The 20,265-nt window shown below is 40.6% G+C and overlaps 2 protein-coding genes across 4 annotated transcripts; one reads left to right on the top strand and one right to left on the bottom strand.

Annotated features, from left to right (window-relative positions):
- The first annotated feature begins 1,498 nt into the window (after positions 1-1,498).
- On the top strand, positions 1,499-15,974 carry brd8b (bromodomain containing 8b). Of its 3 annotated transcripts, XM_056383079.1 has the most exons (19): positions 1,500-1,567; positions 2,471-2,567; positions 3,577-3,646; positions 3,778-3,827; positions 3,989-4,111; positions 4,192-4,272; positions 4,837-4,901; positions 5,658-5,824; positions 6,320-6,511; positions 6,949-7,042; positions 7,435-7,583; positions 7,763-8,201; positions 8,280-8,317; positions 8,399-8,592; positions 8,993-9,085; positions 9,755-9,823; positions 10,125-10,410; positions 12,569-12,613; positions 14,346-15,974. In XM_056383079.1, exons 1-19 carry the CDS (start codon positions 1,549-1,551, stop codon positions 14,403-14,405), a joined length of 2,331 nt encoding a protein of 776 aa, XP_056239054.1. In that variant the 5' UTR covers positions 1,500-1,548; the 3' UTR covers positions 14,406-15,974. The 3 variants fall into 3 exon arrangements, with proteins under 3 accessions (XP_056239053.1, XP_056239054.1, XP_056239055.1); XM_056383078.1 differs by lacking the exon at positions 14,346-15,974 and having other exon boundaries at positions 1,499-1,567; positions 12,569-14,337; XM_056383080.1 differs by lacking the exon at positions 12,569-12,613.
- A 345-nt stretch (positions 15,975-16,319) lies between these two features.
- si:ch211-39i2.2 (DNA damage-inducible transcript 4-like protein-like) lies at positions 16,320-18,065 on the bottom strand. The gene is made up of 2 exons (XM_056383036.1): positions 17,767-18,065; positions 16,320-17,152 (listed from the first exon to the last, which is right to left on the bottom strand). Exons 1-2 carry the CDS (start codon positions 17,942-17,944, stop codon positions 16,707-16,709), a joined length of 624 nt encoding a protein of 207 aa, XP_056239011.1. The 5' UTR covers positions 17,945-18,065; the 3' UTR covers positions 16,320-16,706.
- Between the last annotated feature and the right edge of the window lie 2,200 nt (positions 18,066-20,265).

Below are 20,265 nucleotides of genomic sequence, written 5' to 3' on the forward strand. Positions count from 1 at the left end.
CGTGAGGAATGGCAGCAGTAATTAGGCAGATATTAACCTAGACTGCACAAAATCAGCCCTTGTGGCAACTGAGAAAGTACATGTGTGTGTCCGAAACCACCTGGCAGTTCAGGACATTAGCACCAAGAAATAGACAATTACTTAAGGGGTCTGGGGTTGGCTTTTTGAACCATTTCTGTTCAGTAGTCAACAAGCACACAAGCTGAAAACCTTCTCCACTGACTTCCAGTTGTTTAATTTCTCACATTGCTGCGGTGATGTAGAAGTGTACTCAGCGATATGTCAGTACTCTGTGACATCACAGTTGTCTGTGGTTACAGGTGCAACAGAGTTCTCCAGATGAAACAGATTTAAAATTGTACAACACTTCTCTTCAGCCTGGTGTTAAGTTGCTCTTTAAATGATTCAACTCAGCATTTAGTTAACAAAGTATCTCTACTTGAAATTTAGACTTTTTCCCAATTAAAGACATTTATTATTTCTGTTATTTCTATTTATTTCTGTGTATCATTAAAAGATAACCTACATTTAGAATAGACTGTGAATCTCAACCTCATTAGATCTGTCCTGATCAGCACTCAGGTGTAACACAACTCCAGATTCCTGTTGCTTATCCAGGCACTGGCTGTCTTTACCTTAGGTCTGAATGGTATGAAAAAAAGATCCTGTTCCGATTATATTGCTGTTGCGATGATTTAGAATTTTAGTGGGAATGGTCATTTTGCATTTCACTTTCACTGGAAAAAAAAAAAAAAAAAAAAGATGATGTGATGATATGTTTTTGTTAGGTCTTGTACCAAACAAGCATGTTCCCTTACATATGAAGAATATGATTTGTAGCACCACAATACTTTATTTTACCTTCATCAAAAAATTGGAGCAGCTGCTATTTGGATATTGCATTGGCCATATTATAATATTTTGATTAATTGTTCAGCCCTACTCTAACTTACAGTACCTTAAGTACTAGTAATACAAGATGATCTTTTATGTTACTGGATTCACAACAACAGCTATTTGCTGTAACACAAAAAAAAGTATAATAAAGTATATTTATAAAAGTATTATTCAACCATTTTAATGCGTGAAGAAAGAGCAGAAAAATAGAAATCAGAATTTTTTTGATTTGAATACCTGAAATGTGTTAATGTGTTTAATTAATTTTTGCATTGGGGAATTTAGATTAATGACCTCTGTATTTCTAAAATGTTTCTGAGACGTGGTCTTCTCTCTCCCATTTACAGTAATATACATCCGAAAGAAGAATCAACAGTCAGGTATTATCACAACATAAAGACTTGTTATATCCTGTTAGCTTTCAAGTCTAACTCAATCTGGAAATGGAAAATCCTCAGTGACAGCAGCAGCAGCTCTGCAAACATGTACACACTATTTAAAAAAGTAAAAAAAATTCCTTCTTGCTTTCCTTTTATATACAGTCTCTGGTTTCAGTCAAAGATCCTCTATGTTCCAGTGCAACGACCGTAGCGTGTGTACCACTCAAACCTTTCCGGCGGAAGTTGGGCTCACGGCATTGTCACAAAAGAAATGGCGAGCGGTATCGGCAGTGAGTAATATATATATATTTTTTAACTCTTTCTCGATGATTCATTGTGATTTACAGCAACACTAACGCCAAATAAACCCAAAGCAGCGCATTCCCATTAGTTTAACCGGTCGCAGTAGTGTCGTTGTTTGATGAAAACGTTATACCGTGTAGCTCTGTGTGTCTCATGAATGGGTCCCCCCGTAATCAACAGTGCTAAGCTAACGCGGCTGTTTAAACATTAGCTTACTGTATGTTATTGTATCTGGAACCATGGCGTTTAACTATTTATATTTATTTTATCTGCTTTTATAATTGTATTCAAGCACCAGCACATGTAAATAAAAGGTGCAATACAATAATACACCTTAATACCACCCTCTGAACATGATACACGCTAATATCGTCAATGTAGCTAACGATAGCTAGCCAACTTTGATAAATAATAAAATCTAGAAGTAATTCAGCAGCGCTACTGTGTCTGTTTCATATCATTTACCTTTGTCTCACTGACACATCATAGACTATACGGTTTATTTTATAGGATATAAACAGGACCTGAAACGAACTCATACGTAAAAACAAAACAAACAAAACAAAACACACCATCACCCCGAGAAAACATGAATTTAACGTTAAGTTTAAAATGAATAAATATTAATTAATCAGCTCTGACAGAGGGTACAGTAACTGAATATTTTGACGTTGTTATTTATCTTTGTGTTCTTTGTTTTGTGTGGATATTTGGACGAGTATTTTTGTGTTTATTGATTGAATAAAACTAAACTGAGCAGCTCAAGATACCTACAAAAAGTGCAGTGATTTCTTAACATATTAGCAAAATACATTAGTCAGCCGGGAGCTGTCAGGGATGCCTGGACTTTTTGTAATCTCTCTGTATATCTTTGTTTTGTCCCCCCACAGAACACAAGATACTGAATGTGGGGCCAACGGAGCCCTGGTCAGTCAGGGAGAAACTGTGCCTGGCCTCCTCAGTCATGAGGAGTGGTGACCAAAACTGGTAAAAAGAAAACCTTCTCAAAATACAACAAATTGAACAAAATACAGGCAGATTTCTGCCTGTTGTATTTGAAACATTCATATGATGGGTGGGATGCAGGACTAGAGTAAAAAGGAGATGTGGAATGTGAGAGGGTTTCGCTTATAGCTGCACGGACAGTAAATGAAACAAATGCACCATCATAGTGTCTCAATTGTAGCTCTGTTTTTGTTATTCTCTCAGTATGAGCAGTACAACCACTAAAAGCATCAATCCCACTGTCCAGAAAAGATTAAATTCAGCTAAAAATGCAGTACAGATGTGTAAGACAGTGTGTGGAAATATGCAAACAAATCAGTTTATGAAACAAATTATTTTTGACCTTTTAACACCTGGAGGTTTTTGTCCCTAGTTTCTTCAACAATGAACATTAATCCACATTACCACACACTTCATTGTAAGAGGCAGACTGAAAGTTTTTCTCTTACAAAATGAGCTGCGCTCAAATATTAGCTCACATACATGATTATTATTATTATGTCCATCTTTTCGGACATGGTGCAAAAACTGTATTACTGGTACGGGCTGTTAAGACAGGTCATCTCACTTCTCACAGCTAGAGGTCAGACTTGGACAAGTTATAATATCTGAACAGTGTCAGTGACAGGTAGGATCTCAAATAATGGTGGCACATATCTTTGATAATCAATCAGCACTTTGTAAGAGAACATTAACCTCAATCTGAGTATTTTTTTATACAATTTAAAAAAAAAAAAAAAAAAAAAAAAAAAAAAAAGATAAATAAATTGGTAAAGAATGCACAAACAGAAATTGGTCATTGTGGCTGTGCCAGTGCTGAAGATCAGTGACATTAAGCAGGATTTTTTTTCCTGCACAATACCCTGGATTTCTTTCACCTGTCTTCACTTATTCCTAATGTGAATGCATGTCTTCAGTCACCACATGCATTAATTTTCAGATTGTCTTCTCAGCATGTGTGTTTATTCTGAGGAACCTGTTTGTCTTCCAGGGTGTCTGTAAGCAGAGCCATCAAGCCTTTCTCAGAGCCTGGTCGTCCGCCTGACTGGTTCTCACAGAAGGTGAGAGAGCTGCAAACCTACACAACTGTCTCTCTCACTGTCTGATTCTATTAGTTAGGTTTAATGCAAGGATAGGATGCCGTCTTTGTTGTAGCAGTTGCTTCAAGAAAACCTGTGTTCTATTTTCTCAGCACTGTGCCTCACAATACTCTGAATTGCTGGAAGCTACTGAAGCACCAAAGTTAGTATGATAACACACACACACACACACACACACACACGCACACACACACACACACTTATGTGCAGTGTGATGGCATTGTTTTTGTTTTGTTTTTTTTAAACCACCAAGATATTTTAAAAGTTGTCCTCATGTGTCTCGTGTGCCCATCTTTGCTCCAGGCGTAAGCGTGGTGAGAAAGGTGAGGTTGTCGAGACCATTGAAGATGTCATCGTTCGTAGGCTGACCACTGAGAGGATAGAGGAGCTGAAAAAACTACTACGAGACACACAAGAGCAGTACAGGTACATGTACACCTAAGAGAAAGACCTTTGATGACTGTGAGATATGACCTTTAACCTCCCTGTGATTTCTGTCCTGACAGGAAGTTGAAGAAGGAGGTGGATCTGATCCAGACAGGTCATATGGACTCCCAGCTGAAGGAGCTGTGGGCAGAGATCACACTGTAAGACTCTTACCAGTTCTTCTGTTTGATGCCAGTTGTTTTGACTCAGTTATTACTATGTACTTGATATGTGAGCAACAGCATATTCAAATACAAACATATCAGCTGTTTTACAAGCTACAGTAGCAGCGCGGCTTTAGGCAAGTCTTGTTGGTTTGGTTGGTGTGTTATCCATCTCTTTTGTCCATAAAAGTGAAATATGGATTGCCACAAAATGTGGTGCAGGCCTTTCTAGTCCCCAGGGGATGAATGTCAATAATTTTGGTGATGTCATGACGTTTCATGTAGCGTCAACAACATCGTCCAACATTATGGTTCATGAGAAGGTTTCTGAAAACACAAAACATCACATTTGAAATGTTCAGTCAGCTAGTTGTGTAGTTAAACTATAGTCTCTGCTGTTCAGCGAGCAATGACACCTCAATAGTAGTTTTTCGAATAGAGGTTCCCCAGTTGGTTCTGGGATGAAAACTTGCAGCTTTTCAGCCACATTCTTGTCCCTCGCTTCTGCCACCATCTCCTCAAATTGTCAGTCATTTGAATTGTTTGTTTTTCCAACTCCAGAAAGAAGAAGCAGGATGAGGAGGAAGCAGAGCAGAAGAGAAAAGCAACAGAAACGGCGTACCAAGGTAGATTAAGTCTGCACACTGTGAAGGCCTTATTTTGAAAAATGTAATTTTTCTTCTGGAGAACCTGTATCTTGGATCATTTGGGTATTTATTGTTAACTTCACACTTAATCTGTAGGATCGGTGATTCCATTGTGTCACTCCTCACACATTGCCTGGCAAGATATGAGAGAGTTCTGGAGGTGCATCAGAATATAATAAACTAACAACATCTCCATTTGCCAAATACATTTGTTTTATAAGGTGTGAGCGCTTTATCTGCTGCTTTGCCAAGATCAGTGTTTGCAGTGTTGTATGTTTTCATGACATTGTTAAGAACAAAGAAAAATTGATGTGACATTGCAGACACATTGTTTACACCTTAAATGATAAACAACATTCTGTCTATAAATATCTGTGAAATAGTGCATTAAAAAGAGGGCCATGACGAAATCGAAACCAACAAAGGAGAAGTAGAAGGACAGGGTTTTTTCACATGTATATACCGGTGAAGACTTTTCAGTCTTAATGCAATGAATCTGCCACTACTAGAACACTTTGCCCTGGCCTCTTCTTGGAATATTTTTTTTCTTTCCTGTTAAGACAAGGGGTTGTTTCTCTGACGTGCTTGGGTTGTAAACACAGTGCTATCGCATGATGCCTTGCTCATGATTTCTTTGTTGCAGTTTTTTTCTCTTAATTCCTTGAACCGAGTTCCCTCACAAAATGGACTCTTTCTCTCTGTCACCCTGTCTGACCCACTCTCTCTCCGTCACAGCTCGTCAGGCGGCGAAAAACACACCTAAGCGTCTGCCCAGTGTAACTGTGCGTTCTCCTCTGGGTGCCAGCCCGCCGACGCTGGATTCTCAGGCCGACTCTTCAGTCCCCACACCGCCCATGGACACAGGAGGTGTTGCCACCGACGACACCACCACCCACTCAGTTGTAAGAACATACTCATTAAGCAGTGATGAGATACGATGAGAATACTGCCTGTGCTGAGAGAAAAGTGTGGTACATAATCTTTTCTTTATCGAGCAAAGACATTTTCCAAAGTACAGTTTTACTGTCTTGTAATGTGAAATTAATTCAGTACTTTCAGTACTTCAGTCGACAAAAGTATATTTCAGTCTTCATTGAAATGGACTTATCTCATATACTGTAATTCACTGTCAAGACCTCTGTTCACATTAGACTCTTGTGTCTGTTTAAGACAGTACCTTCACTTTGAATTCAGCACTGACTTCACTGTGGGCTCCACAGAATTGCCTCTGTACCTTCAACATGTTTTTTTTTCTCCTCATGAGTCCATGGCAAAAGCTCATCTCACATTATGGTGTATTTGGCAAACCCAACACCAGCTGGAAGGAGGAAGTGTTTTGACAATATTGTGGTTGCCTGTGCCAACCACTCTTGCTGATTCTTTGCTGCCTCTGCCAGGCCCAGGGGGTCGCAGTGTTTCTACCTGCAACGGACGCTCCAGGTCCCGGGCCCAAAGATGGAGGCCTGTCTGCTCTAGTAGATGACTCACCACAGAAGAGGCTCCTGGCCCAGAAAGCCACACCGCCGCCCTCACCTCTTCTGTCAGAACTGCTGAAAAAAAGCAACCTCATGTCAGCTGGCTCCCGCCTGGTAGGTAGCACCTTTGCTTGGATGATAACTTCCAAAGCTACAAGAATACAGGAATGAAAATGAACAACACTCAGTTATAACTGCCTTAAAGTTGCTGTGCTTAATTCCCATATCCTATTAGTACCAATAGATTAATACTAAACTATAAGAATACCTTGTCAGTACAAAAGGAAATCCTGGAATATCACATTTAACTACCTGGTTAGTCTTGATGAGGATACAGGTGTTTGGCATGATCACAGGTTTTATCCTTAAATGCATTAATTCTTATTTTGGTGCATTTTCATTTTAAGCAGTAAAGATTCACAGGCAACAGGTCTCACAGCAGTTTTCAAAATTGACGAGAATTCATATTATATTGAAATTTTTTTCTCAGGACTGGAATAAACCTGATGGTGTTTTTTATTTATTTTTTTTTTTTTATTTGTTGATGTCAGGTGGCGGAGGGAGACTCGACTGGAAACCTCACCAATGGACTACAGACAGCCACTGCAGCCACTGCCTTACCACCTGGTCATGAGGTCATCACAGGTAAATATACATATATAAATACACATAACACTTCATGTGTGCGCACGTACAGGCACATTTCCTGCTTTTAAGAATGGGTTATTGAATAATGCCTTTGTTACTCAGGATGATTCATGGGAGAATGACACTGTTTTATTGATAAATAGCTATAACATGGTGCATGTGCTTTGTCTGATGTTTGGCTGCTACCCTGGGAGATATATTCAAAATGTCCTGACTCTGCACTATGCAGCCAAATACACATGATACAGTTAAAAAGCTTGTTTAAAAAACAAAGAGACAAATACAGCCGGGCATCATGGCGACATAAACTATGATCACAACACCCCAGATCAGTTTCCATTATATTACTTAAAACGTGTTCTTAATTACTCCTGTGTGTGTGCTTGCAGAGGGTGAAGCAGAAGCAGAAGCTGCAGTGAAGGCAGAGCTCGGTGAGGAGACGGGATTAGTAGAAGAGGACCTTGTAGCGGTGTCTTATATGGGAGACGAACTGGACCTGGAGACAGTAGGAGACATCATCGCCATCATAGAGGAGAAGGTACAGTAGTTGCTGTGTCAGTGTGTCTGCTGTCATCAGTTCCCAGTGCAGAAAGCTCCAGTGGATAAAGCATTATATAAGATAAGCAACATTTGTTCAGTCATTAAGATCACATTGTGTAGTGTATACTAGTTGTGTTTCAGCTTGTAATAATCCCTGCCCTCCTGCCCTCTTCTTAGGTCGATGACTCTGTGGAGGCTTTGGATGCAGCAGCGGTAGAAGCAGCACTCTCTCTGTGTGAAGAGGCTGTTTCAGAGGGACACACTCTCCCTGGCCCCTGGGAGACCCAGGAGCTGAAGGCTTCAGATCCTACACCCACAGTCCAGGACTCCAACCCCACACAGGAGTCTCAGGATGTCACCGCGATGTCAGCCCCGACTCCTGCGAGCACAGAGACCCAGAACCAACCAGAGATTAAAAGAGAAGAGCAGATTAAGGGAAACTGTGAGGGACCTGAGGTGACAGGAAGTCATGTCACTTCTTCTGTCGCCTCTGATGACGGCGCTACAGGAATTGAGGTTACGGAGGAGGGGGCGACAGGGAAGGAGGCCACTGAAGCAACAGTGAAAAGTGAAGGAGAGGAGTGGAGCCAGCCTGAGCCCAACCCGCCATGTCTAGGTGGGTGTTGAGCACACATACACAAATCATACTCGTATGTTTATGTTATTTAATCCTCTTCTCATTCTTCTTCCACAGACTCTGAGGACAGCTCTGTGTCTGGAAAAGAGTCCAAGGTAACACACGTATTCATACTTACACATACAAACATCCTTCGTAAATTGCAGTCATTTTACTTGTTTGTATGTTTGTTCCAGGAGGTAAAGGAGGAGGAGGCCGGCAGTGAGGGTGACCCTGAAGAAGGGATGGAGTTGAAGGAGGAATCTGGGGAAGGGCCCTATCTGTCTGAGGTGGAGCGGGCTGCCAGCGAGAGTGAAGACGGCTACGGCCCCCCCTCACAACGCTACACGGCCGATTCACTGGCCAGCAGCCCGGCTTCTTCATCCCAGCTGTATGTGTCATTGACGGTTGCAGAAGTGATGTGATAATTGTGATAATCACCATTTTTATCTACTGGGTACTGGTTACTTCAGGGCAACGTCCTGAGATAACCCCTGCAACAAAACATTTAAAGTGAACTGCTGTGTTAAAACTAGATAAAGCTTAGCTGGCATTTGTCATGAATATTTATGTCATGACCTCTGAATGAGATTAGGACTCCATTTCTCTGAGCTAAGCAGTCTGTGACTGCTGACATCAAAAATTCTAACGGCATGTGCTTTTGTCTCTCTGCCACTTGGGGTTTCTCTTCTGCTTTCCATTTCCATTCACTGTGGACTTTACAATCCTCTCTTCATTTCCCACTCACTTCCTCTCTCTCCCTTCTGTTCAACTCTGTCTTTGTGCATCAGATCTACATGTGGTGAGGACCAGGAGGCAGTGCAGGCGCAGAAGATCTGGAAGAAAGCCATTATGCTGGTGTGGAGAGCTGCAGCCAACCACAGGTGGAGCGTCTTGGCCTTTTCCTGCATCAAAAATCAATCAGTCTTTGTCAAAATACTTCAGCAATAGCTCCCAGTCAGTCTCATTTGGAAAATTATTATTTTTTGCTCTATAAGTTTTAATGTCGTCACAAGATCATCTTGATTGTATTGAGTTTTTGTTTGTCATTTAACAACAGGCAGTTTCTTGTCTAAGAATAGTAATATATAAGAACCATATTAGGTCCATTCATGCTGCATTATGATAATACCATCCTCATCACCAATACCATGAAGCCAACACTCTTAAATGTACTGAGGTCTCATTTCTATTTAATGTAGTGTATCCCTGTAGAGTGCAAACAGAAAAGGGTTATGTTCACTACAGTCTTGGCCAGTAGCCAATAGCAGCTAAAGGTTTGCGAGACAACGACAGAAATGAGAAAGACAGTTAAAAGACAGGTCTAATTCTGGACACAACTCCTTAGTCTGCAACGTTTTTGTTTCTTGGTGCCTTAGTTCTCACTTTATCCTCTCAACAAACACGTGTGCACAGTGAAAGTGATATATCACCTCTTTGGAGAAATAAATATTTAGTTACAGGAAACATAGTCTGCAAAAAAAAAAGATCTCGCTGCAGCTGTTTTAAAGGGAAATGTGTTTTACTGTTGTTGCTGTTGTCATGTGTCTCAGGTATGCCAGTGTCTTCCTGCAGCCTGTGTCAGATGACATTGCCCCCGGTTACCACAGCATCGTACACAGGTCTGACCTCAAACACACACACACACTCCCTTGATTTTTCAGTGAAATTACAGTCTCAAGCTGTTACTGTGGTTCAAAGAAATTCATAAGCTTTCTTCCCAGGGTCCTAGAAACTTGTGTGTTTAATTCTTTTGTAGCACAAGTGAGCTTGACATGGCACCTAACGTATTAATATTATACTATACTATTAGTAATGTAATTCTGTTCAATAGCAGAAGATAGTGATCGTTCATAGTAGACACAAACTTTAATACAAACATCTATCTCTGCCCTGGGACTCCTACCACCCGTCCTGTTCCAGACCCATGGACCTGTCGGCCATAAAAAAGAACATTGAGTCCGGCGTGATCCGTACGACAGCGGAGTTCCAGCGAGATATCATGCTGATGTTTCAGAATGCCGTCATGTACAACTCGTCGGACCACGACGTGTACCACATGGCGCTGGAGATGCAGCGTGACGTCCTGGAGCACGTGCAGCAGTTCCTGGCCACGCAGCTCATCATGCAGACGTCAGAGAGTGCCATCTCCGCCAAGAGCCTCCGCGGGAGGGAGGGAAACCGTAAGCCAGGAGAGCCAGCTGAGAAGGTGGGTTGGGTGACTTGTTGGGGGTGAAATTAAGATTCCCCTTAAACATCTCTCCAAGTGTCAAAGTGATATTATGTTAAAGAACTCTATAAAGCTGTTGATGTTCTGAAGCTCAACTGTGACGTGTGTTGAGTGATTAAATGTCAACAGCGTAATTGTACCATGGAGGTAATATAGCAAAATGACTGAGTCTTTGTTTATAATGTTGCAGGCTCAGTCTCCCTTGTTCGTAGCTCAGAGTTATGAATTGAGTTTACAAGTGTAATGATTTTAGAGTTGACATGAAAAATTACGATTTCCTGCCCAGGTCTGAGATCAACACGCCCAGAGAAATTTGTCAAACCACTCCTGTGGCATAGTCCTCTTCTTCATTCTCCCGCTCTCTATACTGCACAGGAGCAAGCACATGTATTGATTTACATACTAAAGCACTCTGCTCCTACTCTAACATATCCATCACCAACCATAATGTGCAGGGGTTCGGTCCTTAGGCCTCTAATCTAAACAGATAAGGCGTTTTAAGTGAGCTGGTCATTGACCAAAGACTTGCATGTGACTTGTGAAAGTCTGTTTGACATAGGAACTGTATCACCTGTGGACTTCACAGATATGTACCTGATACTAGGTAATGCAATCTCTTCTTTAGTGGTAATTGAAGAATATGTTTTTCCTCAAGTAACAAGCAAATGTGTAATAATGTGTGCAGATCTAGATTGAACGGATCATTGGAATAACGCCCTCTGTTTTGCACAGAATTTGTCTTCAGAGAAAACCATAAGCATTCTGGGAAACTGACTTTCTGGTGTTTCATGTAGAATTGTAATTACCAGAATCATCCATGTGTGTCTGCTACAGTATAACATCCAGTGTTTCACACTAAATCTAAAGTGAAACACTTGCGACTTGTAGCACTGTGGTCATCTAAAGTGATAGAAGTACTGTTAGCATTATGTAACTTATACAACATGCTGTTTGAACCACCGCAGAATACATGATTGCAGGTGATGCTAAAGCCCTTTGTGTCTCAGTTGAAAACTTGATAACTTAAATGAAATTATTCTATATTCCAGGTTAGACACTGAAAATATGCCTTGTTATATAACAACTGTTGAATTCATGCTACTTTTATATTTGTGAATCTAGGGAAATATATTTGGAACATTATCATATTCACACACAAAATGTTCACATGTACAAAAGTCAAACAAACACACACACACACACACACACACAGTGTTAAACAACAGAGGGGTTTGATCAACACTTCCCTCCGCTTTCTGTCACGTGCTTCAGTGGTATGATCCTGGTCTTGACTTCCCAGCTGATTCATGTCCTGCATGCTGGCTGCACCTCTCCTCACTAACTTCTGTCTGTCTGCCTGTCACTGACTCACCTGTTTCTGCCCCTGTCTGTCTGACTGTCTATCTGCAAATGTCCGCAGTGAAGTTTCTTATTCGCAGCTGTGTGTGTATTACTTAATTACTGCATGAATGTGGGAGACTTGAGTGTGGGTCTAACGTGGTCCCTGCTACTCATGGCATTTTTTTCAGTATGATATGATTTTAAAAAGTCGTCTCCAGACAGACAATATCTGGGAATGTGCTAAATTGTGTGTTTAATTGCAAATTTTGCAACTGGTTTACTGTATAGAATATACCTGGCGAGTTGTTACACAAATTTATAAAATGTTTTTTAATCTTTGTTTGGCTGTTTCTCCACAGCGAGCTCAGCTGGAGTGGATATGAGACTGCCACATTATTCTATAGGTTAATTTAGATGATATGTAACATGTAGCTTATAGAAGTGCCACAGCTGAATGTAAGTCATGATATTTTTCACACAAGCCATGATGGGACTTGAGGGGGTTGTGAGCTGCGTTAAAGACATGTTAGTGTGTATGGGAGGGTGTCTGCCTTCTTGTGTGTGTCATGAATGTCACTATTTACGCTCTGCATATGGGAGTGTGTGTGTGTGACTATCTGTCTTTGTGACGCCGTGTGAATGGGTGTATGTGTTTGTGTACGTGCGGTGCAGCGGTCAAATGGACTCCCGTCCCCCAGCGTGCTCCTGTGTTTTGCGCAGACTTGTATGAAACTTGCTTCTCACGCACATGTGTGTCTTTTCTCTCTTTCTCACTCCAATGTTTGTCCTCCTACAGGACAGTGTCCCAATGGCCTCTCCTGCTTTCCTTCTCTCTCTCTTTGTAAGTATTCAGGTTCTCCCTCAGATTTCACCAGAACCAGGCCACGCTCCGCACACGCTTGTCTCAATGCAAACAAACACACACACAGTATACACATCAGTCTGTTCCCCTCATCTCTTTTCTTTGCTTTCTCTCTCTGTCCAGTTGTATATTGGTGGCAGTAAATAAACCTGCTGTAAAAAAAAAAAAAAAAAAGTAGAAAGGATTTAAATATTTATATTATTGGTGTTAATCAATAATATAACTGGAAAAACTAACCGGTTGCCATTCAGGTAATTTAAAAGCACCATGACAAGTATATAAGCCATCATTAATGAAATATTATTCTGGGTTTATAGTCTGAATATTAACAAAAGTCAAGCTTTAAAATATTTTATTTTTCCGCTACACTACTTCCTGCTCAACATGTGTCTTGGGCACAATTTAAATAAAAGAAAAAAATTGACAGGGTCCATATCAAAATGTTTAATGTGTTAATGTTAAAAAAGAAAAATACAATTGGCTGATGTGGGATATTTTGAACTCCCAAATATTGATATCAAATCCAGCATCAGTTAAAGAACAACTATTAAATTATAAACAATAAATTATAAACACTTGAAACTGTAAATATTCTAGACTTTTCTAAAGAAATCAAATGTACACAATATTATTTATTGATAGTTAAATTTGTGAGTGTGGTTTGATCAGATTTTATTCACATTTGTCTGATAACATTATCAAACAGCCTCGCAACAGTTGTTGTTTTGATTCGAATATTCCTTAAAACTGATTGGTGCACACAAGTACATGACATCACCTTTTAGTAAGTGAGTCCCGCCCACTTCAACCAGTAAGACGAGCAGAGAAAAACGCAAATACAGAAATGTTTTAACTTTGCGAGACACCTTCAATAGAATTTAATGGCTTTTAGAAAAGGTCAGATTTTTATTTTTTTAGTTTTAGTTCGCTCAGACACAGAAGTTTCCTTCACGTGTCAGACTTTGGACTTTTTCTCTAACGTTTATATGTTTTCCTGTTTATGGAAAGTAGATATCTAGTCCATCAGGTTTTACAACTGGTGTGACTAAAGCTACTAAACTTTAGTATCACATACTTAGTAGTACTGAAGAAAATGAACACACACTGTCGGTGCTCAGTCGTATTCAGCTGTACAGATGTGTGTCAAGGATCTGAATTAAAGGTCACCTTTCCCTCTCCCTCTTGCTCTTACAGTTTCTCACATGCTCTCACACATCACTGTCTGTGTCACCCTCATAAAATTTAAGTTGTGTTTGGACACAATATTCTCACCACACACACACACACACACACACACACACACACACACACACACGTAAACACACAGGCTCCAGTAACCTTTCATCACCCAAGCTTCCGTCGACCTTCGGTTAATGACCCCATGCCGGTTTCCTGTGTTTTTCTGTTTACGTGCGATTGTCCGTGTCTCTGCATGTTCTAATTTCTTTTCTCCTTCTTTTCGTTTTAAATCTTACTTTTTCTTTCTCACCATTATTTATTATTTTTTATGTTCTTCATTTGGGGAGGAAGCCTTCCGAAGTGGACTGTGCTGTGTTTTTGTGCGGAGCTCAATCACGTGAGGAGGTCCGCCACAGGGCCTCCCTTCACGCTGTCCAGCTGACCACTGACCTTTCCACTCTTATGTTAATTCTTTCTCCTGCTCTCATTTATTTTCTTTTTCCCCGTTTCTCCTCATCTTTCTCTGCTGCAGGACGGAGGCACCAGAGGTCGCCGTAGTGCCATGGAGGCCGACCTCAAGATGAAGAAATAGACTCACATCTCAGAGAACGAGACACTTAAAGAGACAAACAGCCACTTTTGTTATCGGAGAAGGTGGAGCTGAATACTTACCAGTCACTTTGGTTGTTTTCTGAAGGGGACTGCAGTCTCTGTGTGTGCGTATGTGTGTGTGTGTGTGTGTGTGTGTGTGTGTGTGTGTGTGTGCGCTCACGTGCGCGCTCACGTGCGTGCTCACTTAGTCATCCGTGCTTTGGCGTAGATGAGGGTGTGTGTCTGAGAGAGCTGCGTAGAGCTTCCTCTTCCCCAGTTCTTATGATTGGTTAATGCTCAGCACTATGGGATCTCACTCCAGGACAAACAAGCCAGTGCACCACTTTCCCTAAGTATCATTTCAGGAGAAGGGCTAAGGTGGCTGCTCATCATTTCCTCCGGCTGAGATGGAAAAGTAAAGGACGTTGTGGAAAAAGAGAAAAAGAACATTATCACCAGCAAAAAGTTTGTTTGGGATCAGATGATAAAGGGCGGATGAGTTCTACTCGCCAGATTTTTATCATGTTGAATCATGGATGCATTAATACTAGTGGGGTGATTGATCAGTTTCTTTGAGTGTATTGCACCAAACTGTGCTCAACACTTATAGCCGAAAAGACACGAGACAGCAACAACAACCAGAATTTCCATACGATAAATCATAATGTACAGTTTCCACAAATTCAAAATGAATACTACTTGTTCTACTGGCACCAGATGGAACCAGGATCATCCATCAGTCTGATCACTACTGAAAAGTTGCAGAGAGATCCACTAATCACGTCTTTACAACTGGAATTTCTTACTTTTTCACCAGTGAAACAAGGATGTCTTTCTAAACGAAGGACATCAGGTGATGTCACTGAACTGGTTGCTTATGTCTGCTTCGTTTAGTAACAGATTATAATGCTGCAATCTGTTGGATTTAAATGATCATACCAGTGTTTCGCATGTTTCAGCGCATTAACTGCAAATCGCATGTACTTTACATTTCTGCCTACGTTTTTCCAAAGCACAAGTTTAAAGTTTGACTACCTGCCTTCAAGCAGCCCTCAGCTTCCATAACATCCAGGTTACAAATAAATTTACAATTTTACAACTTGCTGTCTTTTATTACAGCAACAGTGTCGATTTAAACACTTTGGCGGTGCATTCAGGTACACTCAGGCATCTGAGTTTTCAAAGCAGTTCCTGAAAATGTATAGAAACCAAAAGCTGCCAGTGAAGGCAGGAAATCGATCTAAAAAGTAAAGACATGCTTTGTGAAATGTTTGGTAGTCATGTAAAATACAGCTGTTGAGTTAGTTGAAAGGTTAAAACAGCATGGAGATTGTTGTTGCTGAAATAGTATTAATGCATCCCTAGTTGTCACTTAGGACGTAGCCGGTGTGTGCTATGTAAATAGCATAAGAAACATGTTTGTGTAATGTGTGTTAGATGGGAGTACAAATATAAGTTTTGTACCCGCGTGATGGATCATGTAGAGTTCTGTGTTTGGGTAGCCGATACATGTATCATGTGTTCTGTTGTACATTTGTTAAATAAAAAGATTATTTGATCTAAACCTAAATCAGGTCAGAGTTGTTTAACCCGAACAGCCCAGTGTTTACTTGAGGGATTTCTTTTGCAACTTCTAGTCTTAGCTTTCTTGGTAATCTGTCACCAGACACATTCGCTGTTCTGAATGGGCTCATTGAAAACATCTAGCACACTCAATATTGTGTAATCATTTTTCCTCTATTGTGAAAAACTCAAAACACAAGCTACACAAGCTACGCAAGCAAGTCATGAAGCACCAGCAGGCCCCATGATGTGGTCAGCAACAAAATGTATAATAGGTGTGCTGGGGGAGCCACATGTCACTTAGATAGCCAGTAAAGTAACAGTACACTGATGCAAGCACAGGACTAAGTAGTAGTGGTGTAACAACATTTATTTCAAAGTCTCATAAATAACAAAAGTAACAAACAGTAGCAAAAGTACAGCACACTTCAGGAGTGAGACCCGCCCATTCCTGGGAGGATGTGTTCATGTTTACAGTGTACACTAACATTCAACTGTTCTGTGCAAAATACTGCAGTCATATTGGCTACAGTGAAGGAAAACAAGCAGTGTTGCCTCCTGCTCTAAGACATTCATACATAAAACACAGAACAATCCACTTTCTTATACAACACAGAGAAAATCCAGCATTTTCCGCATCTTGCCAGGCTAGACTTTGTGTGTGTAGCCTCAAAATAACATTCAAACACTAACGAAGAGGTAAACAGTGAAACGGGGGTTCACATTCTCAACTTCACCCCTAGTGGAAATCATGGATGACAGGACTGGCAGAGGAGTAGAGCTTCCTCTTCACCAGCCGGTACTCTGGTCTCAGCTTCAACACTTTGTTGGTACCAAAGATGTGCTTGAGCGGCGGCCAGCCGCCATCCTTGTCTGCCTTTAAGATCACAGACAGTTCAAATGTGGGCGTGACACTCGGGTCTGGGAAGACGCTCCCCACAGACTTCAGGCCATCTTTGCACTCCACATACACCTTGATAGAGGCGCCACGGAGCCCACAGGGCTCATCAGCTGAGAAGTGCACCACGTCCTGGCCGACCTTGGTGGTCATCTGGTGTGGCAGCAGCAGCACCTGGCAGTGGAGGGTGGACGCCTTGGCCTCTGTCAGACAGCGCTCTATCTGCTGGGTCACATCCTGCTGAAGGAGCCGCTCTTCATGCTCCAAACCAGCATCCAGGTTGTTCACTGTGGAAAGAGACCAAGAGTGCTGTTAGAATAAGTGGCATTAACCCACAGTATATTAAACAGTAAGTTCATCTCTATAAAAGTTTAACATCTATGCTGACAGCCACTGGCAGTCAAAGCCATGTCAGTGTATTCATAGTTTCTCTAATGACGAGAACTTACAATTTACCCCAAACACTACATCACTGACTGCAAGACTTTGACCCTCACTCTGCCATTTCACTTTTGCCACTATGTTTATCATGTGGTCATGCATCATGTCTCATTGCTGCTGACCCCGGAGTCATCAGAGTACTGTCTTTGTATCAGCAGCTGAGAGGAGGAGCCCAGCTTAGTCTGTCATCAGCTGATCCAACACCTCAGTCACTTACATCAGACACATCCCCATCACTGAGATTAGGTAATTAATTAGTTCTTGCGCCAAATATTAAAGGTCTAGTTCCAATATAAAGATTATGGTTATTTCAATCATGATAGCGCATTAATATTCAACTGTAATTAGGTGAGTGTTCTGCGGTTTTTATTAGTTACTGTCAACTAGAACTGACTGAAAAGCTGTTTTAAAAAATACGTTTTTGTAGTTTCAATTACATTTAACTTTTAAAACAACTTACATGGCGAGTTGCTGTCTGTCTCATCGCAGCTCTCGACGCTGCCCCGCCGGGCTGAGCTCGTCTTTCGGCCCGGGGATGTAAGTTGGGAGAGGTACTTTCCTATCATCTCTACGACGCTTTCTTCCTCCGACAAGACGGGCACTCCGTGTCCAAAGAGCAGAGCCGTGGTATAGACCATCCTGATTCCTGTTTGCAAAGCTCCGGTGTCTCCTCCAAACGTCCGGTTTGTATCTTCTCCATGTATTAAGTTAACTGAGACGAGCGACAGCGAGCGGCGAGCGCGCAGCTTTTATACCGGAGGAGTCGCCGGTTGCATCAGCTGAGCTCTCACGTGTGGGCGGGGCCGAGAAAGTTCCTGAACTCACGCAACATGTCCGGGCATTGCACAGGAGGAGAGCTGATCCCCGTCACGTACAGTGACCAGTCAGACACTCACTGTAAAGTAATATAAGACTGCTTCAACAGTCTCATTATCCACAGAGCTGGGCTGAATTTAGCTAAACTAACAAAACTAATTGATAATGACAATAGGTGCAATTTAGGAGGACATTTATTTACTTGTACTTTATTTACATTTCGTATTCCACATATATTTTACAGTACATTTTTCTGACAGGTGTCGTTACAAGTTACTTGCGTATTAGTTTTCATCCAAGACATACACTCTGTTGCCAGTTTATTAGGTACACTTATCTAACTAATGCAGTGCAATACTGTATAGAGCTGAAACAATAAGTAAATTCATCACTTACAAAATTAATTAGCAGCTGTGATAATTTAATAATTGTATGAGCCATTTTTCAAGTACATTTTTTTTTTAAGTTTTCTTGTTCCCACTCGTCTAATGAGAGAAGTTTAGCCTTTTCTCATTTTTCTGTCATTGAGAACTGAATATTTTTTATATTTTCAACTGTTGATTGGACAAAACAAGATATTTGAAAATGGGAGCTCTGGGACAACGTGACTGGCTTTACATGTACTTTTCTGACATTTAACAGCCTTAACAACTAACAAATAATTGGCAGATTAATCAATAATGAAAAATCATTGCTTGCAGCCCAAGTCTCATAGAGCAGTCCTGCAATAAATCCTTCCTTCACAAAGGTTTTAATGTTCAGTTTTTATTGAAGCTTCAGAGATGTGTTGATTTAACTTTATGATTATTTTATGATAGTGAACCCAATTTATATCAGTGAGGGGAGAATAAATAACATATAAGGCAATACAGTTCAGCAGCACCACAGACTACAGCCTCCAAACAGGTGAATCAACACCTCCAAAACAATTTTAATAAGAACTGAACATTATAACCTTCATGAAGGAGGATTTATTGCATGTATTAGACTACATTAGATTTAGCTTGTTGTACCTAATAAACATCCAATTAACTGTATAAATTGCTAATAAAATATCATGCAGCGTTATAGGTTACACTACCAAACAGTATGATAACACTGTATTTTAGGTCCTTCATTTCCTCATGATTTCCAACATGAAATCATCACTGACAGAGTTATGTAGCCTCTTGGTTTTTCATTGGCACACACAGTTAATTAAATTCAGGGAACTGCTGACAAGATAGTGACGGCTGAAAATGTAAAATGCTAAATTTGTCAGCAGCAAGCGTTTCACACATATGGAAAATAAAGTTTCTAGTGGTTTTCTAGTTTTTTTGAGGAAACTTGATCCATCTCAATCACCAGTGTTAAACTGCTGCTTACAAGTAATCAAGTAATAAGATAATTGTATAACAATTACAGGGACAGTTTTGTCCATAAGTACTTTTACTTTTCATTCTAAATTTGGTATAGTACTATTATTTTTGATTGTTTAATGCAGGGCCTTTACTTGTAAAATAATTATTACATTGATGTCCTCGAGTAAAGAATCTAAATCATTTATAATAAATTATATAATTTAAAACTAGTAATAAAATGAAATATGCTGCAATGGAAATCTACCAGCCACGTATGTGTCACACATAATGGTGTTAAGATATTATCATATGCACTGGGCGTTTTCAATGTCATAAGAGAAATTAACAACCACAACAACCTTTCAGAGCAGAGATGTTCTTTAACTACAGATTACAGGCTGCTGCTATGGCTGATAAATTAATATTAAGAATGGAGGACGATGAGAACACATGGACATTTAAAAGGGGCACTCCACATCAAAGTTTGTTTCCAGGTGTTGGGTGGTACTCCTACATACTACATTGTATAAGGCCTTTTATGGCTGCAGAGGGAGCTGTGCGAAGTCTGATAAATGACCTCAAGTGATGTCACTTGAATCAGCGTTGGTTCATCTCATAGAAGTGAGGACACCAGACCTCTGCAGCTCCTCTCCTCTGCCTGACGCTAGCAGCTCCAGGATACATTAGCCACCACTAGCATAACACATCTGAATCTCCAACCCAACTGTTGGCTGTCGAGTTGTGTTGTGGGTAATGTAGGTGCACAAAAACATTACAAAAAGTAAACAGAAATAATAAAGTGC

The sequence above is a fragment of the Seriola aureovittata genome, chromosome 8 (assembly GCF_021018895.1).
Source record: "Seriola aureovittata isolate HTS-2021-v1 ecotype China chromosome 8, ASM2101889v1, whole genome shotgun sequence".
NCBI lineage: Eukaryota > Metazoa > Chordata > Actinopteri > Carangiformes > Carangidae > Seriola > Seriola aureovittata.

Bases quoted from the DNA above. Each gene is read 5' to 3' on its own strand.
- brd8b (XM_056383078.1), top strand. The intron at 4,902-5,657 runs GTAGATTAAGTC...TCTCCGTCACAG, and splicing joins AACAGAAACGGCGTACCAAG to CTCGTCAGGCGGCGAAAAAC. The intron at 8,202-8,279 runs GTGGGTGTTGAG...CTTCTTCCACAG, and splicing joins GCCCAACCCGCCATGTCTAG to ACTCTGAGGACAGCTCTGTG.
- si:ch211-39i2.2 (XM_056383036.1), bottom strand. From the start codon at position 17,944: ATGGTCTATACCACGGCTCTGCTCTTTGGACACGGAGTGCCCGTCTTG. The intron at 17,153-17,766 runs GTAAGTTGTTTT...CTCTTTCCACAG, and splicing joins GACAGACAGCAACTCGCCAT to TGAACAACCTGGATGCTGGT.